Source organism: Hipposideros armiger, unplaced genomic scaffold (genome assembly GCF_001890085.2).
Source record: "Hipposideros armiger isolate ML-2016 unplaced genomic scaffold, ASM189008v1 scaffold_399, whole genome shotgun sequence".
NCBI lineage: Eukaryota > Metazoa > Chordata > Mammalia > Chiroptera > Hipposideridae > Hipposideros > Hipposideros armiger.
In genome coordinates, this window is record NW_017731749.1 from 547,186 (window position 1) to 565,022 (window position 17,837).

Sequence of the window (17,837 nt, forward strand, 5' to 3'; positions counted from 1 at the left end):
TTCCTTCCCCACCCCGCCTTCCTTTTTGTTTGCTTTAAACCTAGTCTCCAGTTTCTTGATGTAAATAAGATGGCATCTAGTTAAAGAGGACATTTTGAGATTAGCAGCAAATGTTTCTTCTATGTTATTAAAACAAATATTAGGAAAACTAGATCAAAAAAAGCTCCCTGGGAAAAATCGCGTCTGTGTTCCCCTGTAAGACACACAAACTTATTTATGTTTTAAGTATCTAAAAAGGCCAAAAACAGAACTTTCTGATTCTCCAGGCCCTATAATACTGGTTGTCAGTATATAATTTTTGAAAGAATGAATGAGTGAAATAATGAGAGTTTAAGACAAGCACAAATCTAAATAGTTTAACATCATGAATTGTTTCTTCTAGAAAAAAAATTCAACAATCACAGATAATAAATAATTTAAAATAAAAGATATAATTCTCACCAAATGAAAAAATTCCAAATCAATCTTTCCTATTAAATAAAAATCATGCAAAGCAAACAACTGAAACATACATTTTAACCTGAAGGGTCTTAATTCTTTCACCGACAATTCAAAACCTTCTGAAAGGAAAAAGCTAAGTCACTTGGAAGAAGCATGAATAAAATTCAGAAAAATTTTCAAATTAAAGGTGTATAGAGCTAAATGAAAAAAAGAAAAAGATGGATAGGGAAGAAAAAGCATGCAGTAATTGAGTGGGAATAAACAGGAGTGAGGAAATCGAACTCAAACTCCTCTCTAACAGTGAGTCATAATTGGGCAACTTCAATCTGTGAATCACAGAAAAATGCATGGACTTCAGAGTTGACTAAATCCACTGGCTAACAGGCCATGTCCCTGAGATGCTCAGGATTCTGGCTCTCTTCCCCAGATGGGTCCCACCTCATGCTGGAAGCTAGTTGGCTGCAGGGGTTCTTAAGCCTCTACAAGAACAAAATTTAGAGGAAAAACCTTGCCCACAAGACGAAGGAAACCGCTTAACCATAAGGCTCAGCAAACCTCTCTTTGAGCATCTTCGGCACAAACAAAATCACATGACCATTCTCAAAGTCATCACTGGCCCAAGGAACAGGATCATCGATGAAGGACCACCCAGACTCAGCCTTGGAGGCAGATGACCAAACCATATGGGCTGCATGTTGAAGGCAGAGAGATACCTGGACAAACGTGGAGTTCTCCTAGGAAGGAGAAAGTAGATGCTAGGTAAACAAACAAAAGTATAGCTATGCTATAATCCGCTTATATAGGCCAACCCTAAATTTCTAGATTGAAATGCGTTCCTCATGGACTCATAGTTGGCCTGTAGAGGGTCTACTCAAATGCCAAACCTAGAAGAGGAATTCCTGGCAAATGTTCGCTCCAATCTTGCTTATATGCTCTTAACAGCTGAGGGCCTGCGCTTAACAATTGAAGAGCTATTCATTTTACTGAGCTGACTGACGTGTACTTCCTTAAAACCTTACTGGTCCAACTTTTTGGGAGAACAGTGAATGAATTTATTCCAAATATTTGAGGACAGTTATGGCAGGTTCCCTTGAACTCGCCCTTCTTAAGTGCTAGCAGTCTAGAAAATCAGGCTCTAATCCTCTTATTGAGAACTATGAGATTCTTCAACTTTTTGTTCATATGTATAACTGCGTATTTCAGATTGTCGGACTATCAGAATCATCTCAAATCATATTAGTTTGCAGTCTTTCAGGTCTGTTATGGTTAAGTATTGTATAAATATGTGTTTCGCTCATAACATATTTTGAATTGAGATTAATATATTATATATGAACACACTTCTATGCTTTTTTCCTCTTCTGATGAAAGTCTGCACAAGGAGGCTTTCTTCTTTATTGCTAAGGAAATGTCACTTGATCCTTCAAAATTGATTCATAACATCAAAAGGAGGGAAGCTAAGAAGAGAACTTAAGTTAAAGCAGTCTATAGAAAGTTCAGTCATCCTGCCAAAAGCCTCTCGATGAAGTTTCTGTAATCATGATGGGGAAATACACTTTATTTTTAAACAGAAAATTATATCCTTATAGGACTTTAAAAAGCTACAATTTAAAAAGCCAAGTTTAAGGAAATTAAGTATTCTCATTTACTAAAAATGTATCTATCAATGTAAGGCATCTGTACATGTAAATTTGAACAAGTATCTCAACATAAGTGTTATAAACATTACTGTGATTCCAAGAGAAGCCCCCAAAAGTCCAATTACTTCGCAATGTAGCTAATTAATAATAGTTTCTTTAAGAAGAACCCAGTAGTGAACACATATATTATCAGGCTCCAGAGCCTTGGGAAGCTCGGGAAAGTATCCTTGTCTTGTAGCTTATTACTTCCTTGTGGAAGCTCTCATATATTTTCTTCCCACCCATTAAATTTTTAAGGGCAAATGCAATCCTCCTCCTTCCAGTAACCTGACTCTTCCTATGACTCTTACCCCTGCCTGCCTTCCTGGCTAAGGGGTTCCTTTTCCTCTGAACACCTCACTGGATGAGAAGACTGTTCTTTCCACGTAACCACCTCCTTCCTACCTCCCAAGCGTCTCTCACATTCCTCAGCCCTAAATCAGTGTTCTTACACCATAGCAAGTCCCTCCTAGACAAACAAGTAAATATTTGCTTAAATGCCTCAGGATCCCTGCCCCAAGGGATAAGAACAAAAATGCTATATTTGGTACATCATAGTTCAAAGTGTCACCACCATACACTTAATTTCATTTGATCCTCCTCTAACCCAGCGTGGTCTGTGGGGCAAGGGTAGCTGATTTCACTACTGAGAAAGCTGAGGTTGAGAGAAGTTAGAATAACAATAAGAAAAAACTAGATGCGAACTGCCAAAACCCAGTACTCTGCCATGTAACACTACAAAATTCCTTAGTCAAACTGATTTTAGCTAGATATTGGGGGGGAGGGGTACAATCTGATTGAAACGATATATACCTAGGTGTTCATGATGCAACGCCCAATTAGCACCGGAGATGTGCGCCTTTTACCAAGAGGATGTTTCATAGCTTACATAATTTTCCATTTGGTGTAATTTCAGGTATTTGAATGACACTGCCATTTTGCAAGTTATGTAAGTCGAAAATAGACGTATTAAAAAAATAATGGTCCCGTACCTCTTGATAATAGATATGCCTATACAAATACCTTAGAAAGACGTTAATGTGGGAGAGAAAACACTGATAGAGCTCCATCCGATAACATAGCACAATGCTATAGGCGTGCTGTATGGTAACAATGTTCACTGAATTTTTTTTTTTTTTTAAGAATTACATTTTTAGCTCTAAGTAAAGCAGTATTTTAGTCTCAGGTTTTATGGCCTTTTTCCCTCCAACTCAACTTGAAGTTTTATACATCTATTAAACATTTCCTTCTATTTTAACCTGCACTGTACTCAAAAGCCTAGCTAATATAACAGCACCATCAGACATGGTATTTTCTTTCCAACCTCTAGTAAAAAACTTTGCATCACAGATGTGCACAACGGGCACACATACACTCCACACACACGTACATCTGTGCAGGTTCTATCTCTCTCCCTCCCTCTCTCTCTCTCTCGCTCGCTCGCTCTCTCTCTCTCTCTCTCTCTCTCTCTCTCTCTCTCTCTTTTTTTCTCTCTCTCTCTCTCTCTCTCACACACACACACACACACACACACACACACACACACACACAAAGTTGTCAACCTACTAAATTGCAGAAGGCACCAGGGAGAACAGATTTGACATGGCCGTCATCTGGATTACTTTGGTGTAAGTTACTGTCTCCCAACACCATTTGTCTTTGCCACAGGAAGGTCACAAAGGCATTGATTCCAAAGTGCTCCTCTGAGGTTGAAACGTGCCCACAAACTGCCTCCTAATAAAATATTTAAAAGCGACAACTTAAATTGGTGAAAGAAAAAAAAAAGACTATTTGAAATCTTCAATTGTAATTCCAACTCTATCACTGATTAAAATCAAACCTGTTTATTAAACACTAAACCACAGGTAAGAAGTCCAGGTGTTAAAAAATATTTTAAAAGACCATCCCAGTTGTAAAGGAGCATATAAGGCACTTGGGGATACAAAATTAAGACTTAAGTTAAACCATAATAAGATTCTTAAGAATTTCAAAATGGCAATTGATAAATATTACTAAGCAATAATATTTTTTTAAAGAATACTTAATGATTTCTATAAAATTACAGAGCACAGAGAATTCACTTAGGATTGGGATGGTCGGCAAACATTGAACAGAAAAAAATACAATTTGACCTGGATCTTGAAAGATCGATAAGAATTGAGCAGCAGGAATAAATACATTTTACGTGTATATAGTTTATAATTTCCATTGTATTTTCACAAAGAACTTCTCAACCTTCCCAATGACACTGAGAAAGATATCATTTATCACTCTAATTTATCAAGGGAAAAAAACTGGAGTTTACGGTGGTGAAATGGCTTACTGAGGACCTGAAATCACACACATACATATCCATTCTACTCCACGCTACAACCATCTGAGCAGCTATGAAGGGCCAGGCAGTGGTGCAGACAGTGGGAACGCAGCAGTGAACAAGAGACCCTCTCCTCCTGGAGCTTACCTTCTATAATATACAGAATGAATCCTGGACAGGCAAGGAGTGGGGCAAGGACATACCAGGCAAGTGAATAAGCAAGCTATGGAGCACGAAAGCATGTGGTACGTGAGAGAACAGTCAGTAAAGGAGTTTCATTACTACTGAGGTGAGAGAAGGTCAGTTTGAGAAAAATAGTTTGGGGGCATTCTGAGGCCTCGGAATATAATGTATGGCTATGAGGTTTGGACTTGCTTCAGTATACACTGGAAGCAACGGTATGACCCAAGCAGTGGTTTAGAAATAATATAATCTACATTAGCAATAGTAGTATGTTCATTGTAATGAAACATAACACATACTGCTGACTTATTACAGGCCAGGCACTCTCCTCAACACTTTACATATATTAACTTGTAAAACTGGTACTATTTGCTGTTCCAACTGCCCATGAAGGGACTAAGGACAAAAAGGTTAAGGAACTTGCCCAAAGCCACACACACACACACACACACACACACACACACACACACACACACACACACACACAGCAAAGCCAAAAAGTGAATGAACTGCCTTTGTGTCCAGAATCCAAGCTCTTAGCTTCTCAGCTTGCACACATGCCATAGAAGAGCTGAGGGGTTAAAAAGCTAAAAGCAAGACCACCAATTTCTTATCAATTAAGTAACCCCGCCTAAGGTTTCCTGGATTTCACTTTGGTAACTATGGAAATACAAAGAAGCGAACACACACAAGAGGCAGGTTAAAAATGAATTAGATGTATTCAATAAGTATATTTTTTTAAACACCAACTTTCAAATATGCAATACAGCATTATTAACTATAGTCACTATGCCGTATACTACATCCCCATGACTTCATTATCTTATAATTGAAAGTGTGTACCTTTTGACCTGCTTCACTGATTTTTCCTACCCCCTGCCTCTGGCAACCACCAGAGTCTGTTCCCTGTATCCATGAGCTCAGTGTTTTGTTTTGTTTTTTAGATTCCACACATAAGTGAGATCACATGGTATTTGTCTTTCTCTTAGCTTAATGTCCTCAAGGTCCATCCATATTGTCACAAAGAACTGTATACTTTTAAATGGGTAAATTATATGGTACGTTAATTATATCTCAATAAACTGTTTTTTAAACAAATAAAAACAACTGCATGTTCAAACCTGGAAGGCTATGTGATGTTCCTATCAACAAAAATAAGAAAGTCGAATGGAGGAAGCCCACTTGGAGGGAAGAAATTGGGTAGTTTTGATCTACACCAGATGTTATCAGGATTCTAGGGAGGAAATGCAGAAATGGACTCAGGAAAAACATCAGCGAAAAATATGGAGCCCTTTAAGCTCTTCCTGGTTCAGACATTTCTTTTTTGCTAGATGATGGGGCTAGGCCACATGATTGCTGAGACCTCTTCTGGTTCTGATTCTATAATTTTGTAATTGTATAAGCAGAGATTATTCTTTAAAAGTGTAAGATAGAAATTCTTGGCCAAGGTTATCCTTTTGTTCTGTAGTGGTTTCTACATTTATTTTTGGAATATTCTGCAAAATTTCTCTCAAATGTAGTTTCAAAACTTGAACACCCATGAACCAAAAAAAAATTTTTTAAGAAAAACCCAAAACCTCATATTCTGATTTGCTTAAAAAGCATATATATATATATATATATATATATATATATATATATATATATATATAGTTAGATAGCTAGATCAAGGGTTTCAAATAGGTGCTTCCCTTTGAAATGGGAGTTGCACTGACAAAATTAAGCCTCAAAAATGAAATAATTCAGAACCTTTTTTTTAAGGAGTCTAACTTAATTTAGCATCCTCTATCTCCAGAAAAACACAATATAGCTCATATGTTGTTTAACTACACACTGAAAAAGTTACATCCTTCATCCCAACCAGTCATTCACTTTTCAACTGGTGAATAGGAAGATTGGAAGACGCCTAAACCAAAAGAAGGAATTTTATAAATGCAAAGATTTTGCTTTAGCCCTTCTAAGAAAACTCACAAAAGCATAGTAAATATTGGTATGGTTGGTGACCCGAAAGAAATAAGAACTACTGGATGAAATATAAATTCTGTTTTCACTGTCCACAACTGAGTCTGGTAGGACTAAAAATACAATAAAAGTTAATTTGGAATGAAGTAGAATCCAATACATTCAGGGACTGTCTTGTGTAAGCTGGTTTCCAGGTAGCTATGGACTCCACTAGAGGGCAACAGAGGGTGCTCAGACAGCCACTTGGCTGAAGGACCCAGTCTGGTTTTAGGTCACCAGTTCATTCAGTGTGCAAACCAGTCTCCATTTCAAAACCACATTCGATCCCTGAATGCTTCTTTTATTACCAAACACTATATTCTGATAAAAGGATTATTTTAATGTTAAAGTTAGTCACACTGGCATTTTGATTTCTTAATAATATATAAATCCAAATGTTTTATAATAAAGAATCTCCCCATAAAACTACTAAACAATTTAATAACTTTTAAACAAATTTAATAACAGCTTTTAAAAACAGAATTATTGCAAAGTAGCTTATTTGATGTTTTAATACTTAAATGTAAAACATTGAATGGTTAAATCAAAACACACAGGTTAAAAAATACACGAACACTACCATAATATTATTACTAATATAACAACTAACATTTGAGTGCTGTTACACCATACTGTACTTAAAACTTAATAGTTTTCCTACACTAACCCTATAAGATAAAAAATAACATTATATCCATTTTCCCAAAGGGGAAATGAAGGCTAATAGAAAAAAAAGAAAATTTGCCCAAGGACACATAACTAAGAAGAAATAAAGCTGAACTGAAATGGTTAATATCTGAGCACCAGATATCACATGTGATCCAGGGAGCCAACCCACCCTCACTGGAGTCCAGATTTTGACATTGCCCCAAAATGAACCCCAGTGACAGTCAAAGTTTTGTCAAAGAGAGACAGTCTCCCATTGTACTTTACCACATAATGTAGTTTCCCTTTTTTATACTGAGTAAAACCATGGCACTAATCCAATTTACATAACAGAAGTTATACATTGCCGTATTTCAGTATTATATTGCAATTGTCCTCCACAACCAAATCAAGATATAACAATGACAATTAACAAGGAAACAATCATTTAAAACGTTCAGTATCCAGAGGTTCTCAAACTTAAAAATAGCAATTAGTGAACAATAAGCTCTACAGTGGCTTATTAAGCGTCAATCTTTAGATTTCTTAGGGCCTTTACATACTACAATGAGAAACTGATAAGTATTACATAGCTTTTGGGTGTGGCACAGAAATAATTTCTACACAATACAACAGCATAGCATTCAAGTCCCAAAGAGTGAAGCTCACCCAATGAAGTGAGAACCAATTTGTGATGGACTTTGCAAGGAATGCACCGAGCAATCAACCAGCCTGAAGTATAAGCTATTTTCCTTGTCCTGTAAGATCTTAAAAGCCCAGTTAGTATAAAACTGGAAAGGACCATCATCGCTCTAAAAGTTCAAAATTAGATAAGAGAGTGTATGGCTGTCCTATCGATGTTATAACAAATTACCACAAATATAGTGGCTTCGAGCAACACAAATTTATCCTATAATTCTGGAGGTGAGAAGTCTGAGACGGCTAAAACCAAGGTATCAGCAAGGCTGTGTCCTTCCGGTGGCTCTATAGGAGAATAAAACTCCTTGCCTTTTTCAGCTTCTAGAAGGTGATTGCATTCTTTGGCTCCATTTTCAAAGCCAGCATTGGACATTCTACGAACTATCTCATATCACCTATCTCTAATATTGGCTCTCCTGCTTTCCTGTTTCATTTATAAGGACCCTTCTGATTACATTGGGCCCACCCAAATTATCCAGAACAATCTCCCTTTTGAAGGTCCTTAGTCACATTTGCAAAGACGCTTTTGCTATGTAACCTACATCACCACAAGCTCTGGGCACTGGGATGTAGGTATCCTTGGGGTCCATTACTGTGCCTGCTGCAGACAGCACAATATGTAACTCGTGCACATTCTGCAACCCACCTGAACAGTGGTTAGTGGAATATAGAATTTATTTATCTATGAAACTGTATATAGTGGTTAGGCAACAAGTGTAGTCACAAGTCCACTTGGAATTAAACTGTACCTGAACTGAGTAATCTGGAACCTGGAAAACGGGATGCAAGAGAAAGCAACAGAGGTAAAAACTGACAGGCGTTGACAATAAATTAAATGCAAGCTCCAGGCAAAGAGAGTTGAAGTTAACTATAATATATATGCATGACATACTAATTCCAAATTGATTTTGTTAATACTCCATAGTCCTATTATCTTTTAACAGTGATGGCAATAAACAAATTTATGCTTATGATTGATGCATTTTCATAATCAGAAATTTTGGACACAAACACCCAACACACTGCTTGGCACATTGTAAAAGAACAAAACAGAGTGAGGAAATTTAAATTCTAGGTTCTAGAGTCTGATTCTGCCACTTACTACCTGTGTGGTCTTTGGCAAATCGCAATTTCTGTGGCTATTCTCAGAAATTAAAACTAGGGATAATAAATAGCTCCTGCATGCAAGGTTGCTCGAAAATAAAATATGTAAGTGCCAAAGATATTCTGGGTCACTATTAGTGCTCGATAAAATATGAAATAGTTATTAGGTGAACTAAAGTCAGTAGACTTGGGCAGCCAGGGAACAGACATGAGTGTTAATGATGTAAACTCTTAAATATTTATCCTAAAGAACTTGAATCATCAGACTGGTACATAAAATTGAAGGATTTGGAGAACGACTGTCATACTGGATAATTACTAGGTTTCAGCACAAATTTTACACAAATATTATTTATAAGATATAAAATTCCAAAGCTGCTCCAATCACACGTTGACAAAATACAGGACAAATAGTGCATCATGGTAAATACTTGGTTAACCTGTAAAGGGCCTCTAATGGAAAGCAAGTTTAAATAATTAATTAATTAAATAAATAAATAAAAAATAAACAAACAAAACAAACCTCCCAAAGAAACGCTATGTATGCACCATGTACTGTGCTGGCCAAAGGAATAATAGAGGTGAGGCCAGAGGTAAACTATTGCTACTACCAGAAGTTTAGAAAGTCATTTCTTTAGAAAACTGACCAAACTATATTAGTCCCTTGTCCGAGTTTAAGTAGAATATGACTTAACCTCTAGTTTCAGTCTTTACAGAAGTGTGCTGGTGGCTTTTCCATGTACTGAATAAATGGCCTCAGCTTATACTGCTTTCTGGTTCATCCTTTCCAGCGAAACTATCAAAGGTTCCTAATTGCCATTTCTCTCCTATAGTGAGAGTCCTTCCTAGGAGTTGAGGAATGTCGGCTTTGGCACAAGGATTACTTATATCCATCCATACCTCTTTGGGCTTGCTTTCTATCTATATTCTAAAGGCAAGAGACAATTAGGCAGCCAATTTCAAAATAGGTGAGTTGTAATTTTATCTAAGCTCCATATTGCCTCAAAGGATCTTGGGTGAATTTCATATGTCACTAAACATCCAGAAGCATCATTTTTAATTACATCTTAATCTAAAGTGACAACAAGTAAGGCAAAATGAAGTCTGGCAGAATTTCTTTCCAGACTAGTCCTACGGAGTATGAAGAAATCTTAAAACCACAGAGAGAATGTCAGAAAAACCCAAGTGATGCGTTCTTTTTCTCTTACAGTATTTTTAAAAAGAAAAAAATGGAGTACAATTTTTTTTTTCTGGCAATATCACAAGTGTAATCCTCATCAACTCTGCAGAACAATACCTGTTAAGCTTCATGGAGAAGAGTTAAAGTATATTACGGGAATGGGTAAACCCGCACCCAAACAGCACTAATCCTTTGCTAGAGTTTTAACTATCTCAGTTTTTCACCTTATTTTATAGTAGTGGTGAAGTCCCATTAAAACAGAGATTATGTATAATAATGCTGTTCATGTGTCTAGTAAATGGATTATAGTTAAAAAGCTCACTGCCAAGGTAGTTAAAAAGAATTCTCTAAAAAGCTCTATAGGACAAATTATTTCCCTGGGCACTGTTCATGGAATTGTCCTTCCCGTAATGAGGTCTTGAATGAGGCTGGGGTGAGACATTTTCTTCTGGCCCTTCTTAAACTTGCCACTTTTCTGCTTTTCATTTTAATACACTGGATGTCAGTGAAATTGAGACGGGAAGACCTTCTTCATTAAAAACCAGATGCCTGGACTATTTCAAAGGAAGACGATGACTATAGAGAAGCAGCCGAGAGTAAAACAGGGAGATACTGAAGTGAAAGCCCTCCTTCAAACTTATGGAGGTGAGCCCAAACAACAAACAAAATGTACGCATCAAAATCATGTACAGCAGGAGTTAATAGTAGAGAGTGAAGCCTTCTTTTTCACTCAGCAATTCAGTAAGTGTTCTTTGACAATCAAGTTTGGGTAAGATACTGTACCAGGTATTATTAATATATGGAACACAAAAGAAATAAAAATCTCCTGATCCATGTCCTTCAGGAGCTTACAATCTATTTAGAGAGATAAGCCCCGTATGAAACAGCTAATTATAATGCAAGACAAACCAAGGTTGACTCCCAACAGAAAACCGAGAAAATAAGTGGGTAGGATGTCTACAAAGACTAATGTAAATTTGAACAGTCCAAAAAGATCTTATGGAAAAGGAAAAATGTAAATTTTACCTGAGTTCAATAAATCATTTATTTATATTCCTGTCCAGTTGGCACGCGTGCACACACACACACACACCCCTACCTAAGACTGCAAAAAAAAAATACAAAGAAACATGTTTATAGATAAAATTAGTCTAGTGCAAAGAGCACTAAGGATGCACACTAGAAGAAACTTTGAAGCAGGGATCTGTCACGGAGCTGCAGTTCAATTTTGAAGGACACAGTGATGCTAAGAGGAGCCCAGCACAAAAGTAGTGATAAACTATGTGTCTCAACAGCAATTATCCAGCATACTGCAACTGAATAGTTTAACTTACACCTTTTTCAGTTCAGCATCAGAAGAAAAATCCCATGAAAACAAGACATGTGCAATGGAATTGTTCTCAAGTTGGTAGCAACTTTTGGAATATTCAATTCCATGTTTACTTTCACAAGGAAAACAAAAATGATCATGAAAGATAGTTGCTTGCCAGCTACTGTAGGAAAATCTTCATTACAACTCTGCCTAAGACTTTCCTCCCCATTGTGTTTTCTACTGTGAAATGTGTTCCAATCTAAGGCATGAAGGCGCATATTTAGCAAGGACCAAGAATAAACTCCAGAGATGTTGGCAATGAGAATTCCAGCAGCCTCAGGGCCTGACACTAATTTACCGAGATGCATCAGGAACTCTTGGGAATGAAGCGTTTGCTAATTAGGCCACCATGAACAGATTCCCAAACCTTGACCAAGTTTTTCCAAACATCTGATGGAGAACTTTGATTTATGGGCTGTCCAGGTGAAACCTGAACAGGCGGTGCCTTTTAATAATAACTGACACCTGAGTTTGTTTAGGATCTCAAGTTCTGGAAAACACACAACTCTACAGAGGAAAACAAACAGGACCAATTTTGGAGTCATCTACCTTGTCTTTGTCTTCAACAACATCTGCCAAGATGTCATCTGGATCCAGGATCCCGCCATCTGTGTATTCTAAGTGATGAATCTTCACCCAGTAGCCAGGGTCCTGTAGAAGAACCAACAACAAGTTTCAGGACTCAAACTTTTCAAAAAGGTAACATACTCTTTAATTTTAAAAGACATACACTGGCACATTGAAAAATATGAACCAGTAATAATAAACTTTTTAAACACCCAAAATAAATGTTATCTATTTATTTGGATAAATATTTGGCATTTTTATCCTGTTTAACATAAATCAGTAAATCAGACTGTACATATTTCATCAATTTTCCTGGAAGATACATTGCAATGCACAAATAAACTGCTCAGCTCTTTGAAAAGCATAACCAAGGAATTTTTTACAACCTACAATTTAGGTAATTTAAAATACTTTGGAAAAGATCTTCTTGAGGGTACTTTCTGAAACTTGGGATTGAAAGTTCAAACCGAGATCCCAAATCTGTAGGGAAAAAAAATCAAGAGGCAGAAACCTGTGTTGGCAATAGCTATCACTTTGGAAGATGTGAACGAAATAGGGTGACTCTCAACCACGTCACCTGTTTAAATCGCCACGCTATGTGTGCGCCCTCAGCTCTAAGATTTGCAGTGATATAACAGCAACTCAGGCTCTGTTCAGAGTTGAAGAGGGGCCTCACTCAATTGGGATACTGATTGAGGAGATTTCCCAGTATTGTTTTTAAAAAACTGCTTAGGAGTATAAAGTTTAAGGGAAAAAAATTATCTTCCCTATTTGATATATGTCTAGATACACTAATACTACAGCTTAGAATTGCATAATGTAGCTCATTCAGTTATGTATGTACTGCCTATCTCCAGAAAAGATATGAAAGTTAAACATTATAATAATGAAACAAGAACATGAACCAATGAATGAAGAAAAACATTAGTAAGATTTTTACCAGCATGCTCAAGCTATGCTCAATTTGGTTCTGTGATTCTTAGACAGCCTCTCAAACTGGGCAACTTTTGAACTCTGAATCAGTTTCCAATAAAGGAACAGACACCGGTTTGTGAGAAGAGATGGACATTCTCCTACGCCTTTACCACACGAATCTTTATCAAGTATTAAGAACATACTTCACAGGATTCACGAGCTATTTTACAAAAACTAACAGAAATAGTGTCATACAGCCTCCAATTTAAAGGTCTCATATCATTCAATAGTAATTCTTTTGAAGTATCTGTTCAAAAGGCTACTGAAGTGTGGCCCAAGTACATAGCTTTTCGGTAATTTGACTTGATAAAGTAATAGGCTTAAAAAAATTCAAAGGAATTCTCCTTAGCTAGGCTTTCAACATTTCAAAATTATCTTTTCTGTAGAGTATCTAAAGAGCTATTCCAAGCAAAATAAAAGGAATTCCTTTTGCTTCTAATACTCGTCTTACAGGTAGAAACACTAATGATTTATTAGGGAACTTTGCCTGACTTTCCTGCCCAGATAGAGATCACAAAGACATGAGCAGTGATTGTACAACTAGGTAAGAAAAGTATGAGACACCCATCAGTCAGAGTCTTTAACCAGAGATCTTTGCCAACTCGAAGCATCTGTGCTATAAAAGATAAGCTAAGTACAACAGACTAGATAATACTTGAGTAGACACAACACTATGTGATGGTCACTAGACTATACAGTTAAGAGAGCAAGAAAGAAGTCTCCCAGTAATCTTTGGGAATTGAATCTTGTTCTATAGCCATGCCATGAGCAACATCTTGCCCAAAATTACCCAGGACTTCTGACTGGAATCCATAGAGTATTATCTTCCTTGTAAAACTAGCCTTCTTAAAAAAGGACTTCCATTTAATTAATTTCTATTAACTTCCATTGTGTTGACTTTTGATATCTTACAGGACTGTAAATAGAGTCTGTTGATTTTAAACATGTTTATATAACGAGTTATTCTAAAGAATTTGTTTTTATCTTCAATTACATAAAAGCAGACATGTATTAAGTTGTCTGCTTTCTTTGCATGTTCAGTTTGTAAAAGCAGATGTTATCAACTAAGATGAGGTAAACAGCTACCCCCAACCACTGTAGTACAAGTTCAAGTATACCTCTCTTCCTGCCTAGAGGTAGAAACAGAGAGAAGAAAACCAAAGGCTGCTTTAACATCAAGAAACTCAGGAAATAGCAAGGGGTAGGATCTGATCAGCAGCAAAGGAGCAGCAGACAAGTGGCAGCAAGACTGGGCTGTTAAGTCACGTAGCATTCCTCCCTCACACATACTTGTGGGATCTACGATGTTCTGGAAAATAAGGCACGAGGGTTGCAACTAAGATAATTATCTTTAATTCTGATTCAAAAGAGTACAGAACTTAAAGGTTTTACAGAACTAAATCAGGTTTAAAAAAAAAGTAATTTCATACATTTTGGAATCATATATTCAGTCAAAAACATTTTTTCAGTGAAATACATGGTGACAGAATATAAAGGCTGTTTGCAATTTTAACTCTTCCCACTCCACACTGGCGACTGCATTTTATACACTCCCAAGAAGGGAAGGGTAAGCTAATGATGAGCACACATCTAATCCTGAACAAAAACAAACAAGCTATATGCAAGTAGTCTCACATCCAAGTTACATATCCAAGAAAGGTAAATCAACAAACACAGCACATACCAGCTATGAGTCTGTCCCCATGGTATTTGGCCGTGGTGCTATAGATCACTTTAAGAATATACATACAATATTAGCAGCCGACAGCCATCATAAGACTATAAATTCACCCTGACTCCTTTATGCATGTAAAAATTTCAACCATTACCTTGCAGTCAACACTTTGCATTTCATTTGCTTGCTTTTATTAGCATCAAGAATAAAACTGATCAAAGATGAAAAGATGTTCACATATGTGTCATGGTTCACACAATTAATCACTTGGAAAAATTTACTGCATTATTCATAATCGTGACATTTAATCTACCTTTATATTACACAAATATCTCTAATACGTATAACTTTTAAATTATTTTGAAAACGTCTCTAGTATATGTGCTATGCAATAAATCTTATTACTACACTGCTAGGATCATTAAAGTATTGAAAAATAACATAATATACATTATGTTTTCTTCCACTTTTGATAGTATCTTATCTGCTTTTTAAATAATGTACAGTTAACTAAGACCCTACTGCAATTTCAAAACTAAAAATAGTCTACAACGATAAATTGGAAAAGGAAATAAAAACGTATGCATTACAGGGAGAAGACAATTACAGGGTACTTTTATGATCAATGTAAAAATTGCTCCAAACAGGCACTGATATTAATAGCAACAAATATTCTTCACTGTGGATAGATGACATGAAATTTGCCCCTATACCTTAGAAAATGTATATTAGCCAAAGTTCAGAAGAACAATAGTTTTCCATCTGCAATTCCCAGAGGAGTAAGTAGATTGGCAATGCCATGACGACCAAGCACTGAGATTATGTCAACAATCAGAAAACAGGAAAAACTTGGAGGTGTCTAAACAAAATGGCTCTGGTTCAAGAAGAGAAAAAATACCCTGCAATGGTGACAAGGTCCCATTGGGAGGACAGCCTGCTAAGAAAAAGCCAAAGGCTGAAGAAGGACTGTATTCATCAGTGGTGGCAATTACTATGTTCAATAATGCACCTGGTTTTTTGTGGCTTAATGTTTCCCCAGGAATAATCTTACCCACTGGAAAACAAGAACAATTGTAAAATGGAAGATAATGGAAAATAAGAATTTTTCTGGTAGAATTTAACTTTGTGAATTTGGTGGAACGTGTCCATTAAATGAGATGTCACCATTTTCATCATTATCTTCAACATCATAATCCTAATAGCAGATAGTTTATTTTAGTGCTTACTACAGACCGGGGACTAGGCACTATATGTTTTATCTGATTAACTCATTTATCGCCACACAGACTTACGAAGTGGTTATCAATCCATTTTACAGAGGAGGAAAGCAAGGCATGGGTAGGTGAATTAATTTACCCCAAAATCAGGCGCTTAATCAACAGCAGAGCCAAGGTGCCTTTTTAAACAGGAACCAAAAAAAATTTTTTTTTAAGAATTTAAAAGAACAATTATCTAAGAACAAGGCAGGGAATTAGATCCATTTCTACAGCTACTTAAGTATATGGACCCAGGCAAGTTGTCATGACTCTGGGCCCCAGTTGCCTCATCACTAGTGAACCAGGCCTCTGCACAATGCACCACATAGAGGTCGAAGCAAAGGACACAAGATGGCAATAATGGAAGGATCCGAAGTCTTCACCTAAGTGTGTCCAGTGTTTCACAAGTGAGAGAAGCTTCCAATCATAATTCCTCATAGTCATGACATTCAAGATTTGGGAATCGATGAAAAAAGATCTCCCTGCTAAAGCTAGAGAGGGAGCTTGGGGCATTAGAAGTTGGATAGAAAATTATCAAGTTTTATTTGCATGCACATTTTAACTATTTCTCTCCTAATCCTCTGGGGTTATTCTCCCCTCTGGGCAGGACCAGAAGAGAATCAGATGACCCAGAATGCACCCAGGGAAAACATAGTGGTTAGAACAGGTCTGGAGACTGAGGCAGGCAGAGTGCCCAAGTCTCTGAAGAAGCAAGCACAGAGTAGGCAAACACACGAGTTCCAGAAATTGATGCCTGAGCAAAGCCTAGCAGAGCAGCACTGACACCTGAAAGGGAAGCATTAAGCCAGACAAGGTACTAATGAATATAGAGCTTATTATGAGATGGCCCTCACTGACTTTAGAATGTCTCCACCTTCCTGAAATAGATCAACCTAGTGCAAACTTGAGAAAAGACGAGAGAGACGCGTGAACTGATGTCACTTAAAATCATGTATGTTTCCAAAGAACTCAGGAGAACTAAAATAGGACCAAGGATGTTTATGCTGGCTTGAAAGTAATACCTGGCGAATTCAACGTCAAAATTATAAGTCTCAATTGATGTATAAAATGAAGGTGAGTCAACGCATATGTAAATTTACTTCCAGCTTTAAAACTATCTATGATTCTACTAAAAGAAACTTGATATAGCCACACTAACATCAGAGAAAGGAAACTTCAAGAAATAGCACTCGAGGTAAAGGAGGGCATTCCATGATGATAAAAGGATCCAATAGGAAAAAAAAATTAACAATTCTAAAACTGTATGCGCCTGATAATATCACTTCAATATATATATACAGCTAAAATAAACATTTTTAAAAATCCACAATCACAGTATGAGACTTTTGATAGAAAAAACAGAAAACAAAAAAGTCAGTAAGACATAAATCATCTGAACAACACAATTAACGAAGTGACTTAAATTATTTATATTACATACATAAAAGCAAAACACCACACTCAAAAAGATTAGAAAATACATTCTTTACACGTGCACATGGAATAAACACCAAATTTCAAAAGTCTAGAATCATTCAGAAAATGTTCTCTGGTCACAGGGGCATCAGTTACAAAAAGATATCTAGAAAATGCCCTGCTGTTTGGAAATTAGGAAATACAGTTCTGAGTAATCCATAGATTAAAAATAATGGAACTTGGGCCGGCCGAGTGGCGCGATGGTTGAGAACTCGCTTGGGATGCCAGAGGGCCCCGGTTCGGATCCCACATATGAGGGCCAGTGACACT

At 36.8% G+C, this 17,837-nt stretch overlaps 1 protein-coding gene across 1 annotated transcript in view; it reads right to left on the reverse strand.

Moving 5' to 3' along the window:
* The window catches only part of LOC109393952 (partitioning defective 3 homolog B), a 620,394-nt gene that overhangs the window by 457,660 nt on the left and 144,897 nt on the right, over positions 1–17,837 (reverse strand). Inside the window, exon 2 of the mRNA XM_019663698.1 lies at positions 12,168–12,269. Within this exon, the coding sequence (XP_019519243.1) occupies positions 12,168–12,269 (102 nt within the window). The remainder of the gene's footprint in view (positions 1–12,167; positions 12,270–17,837) is intronic.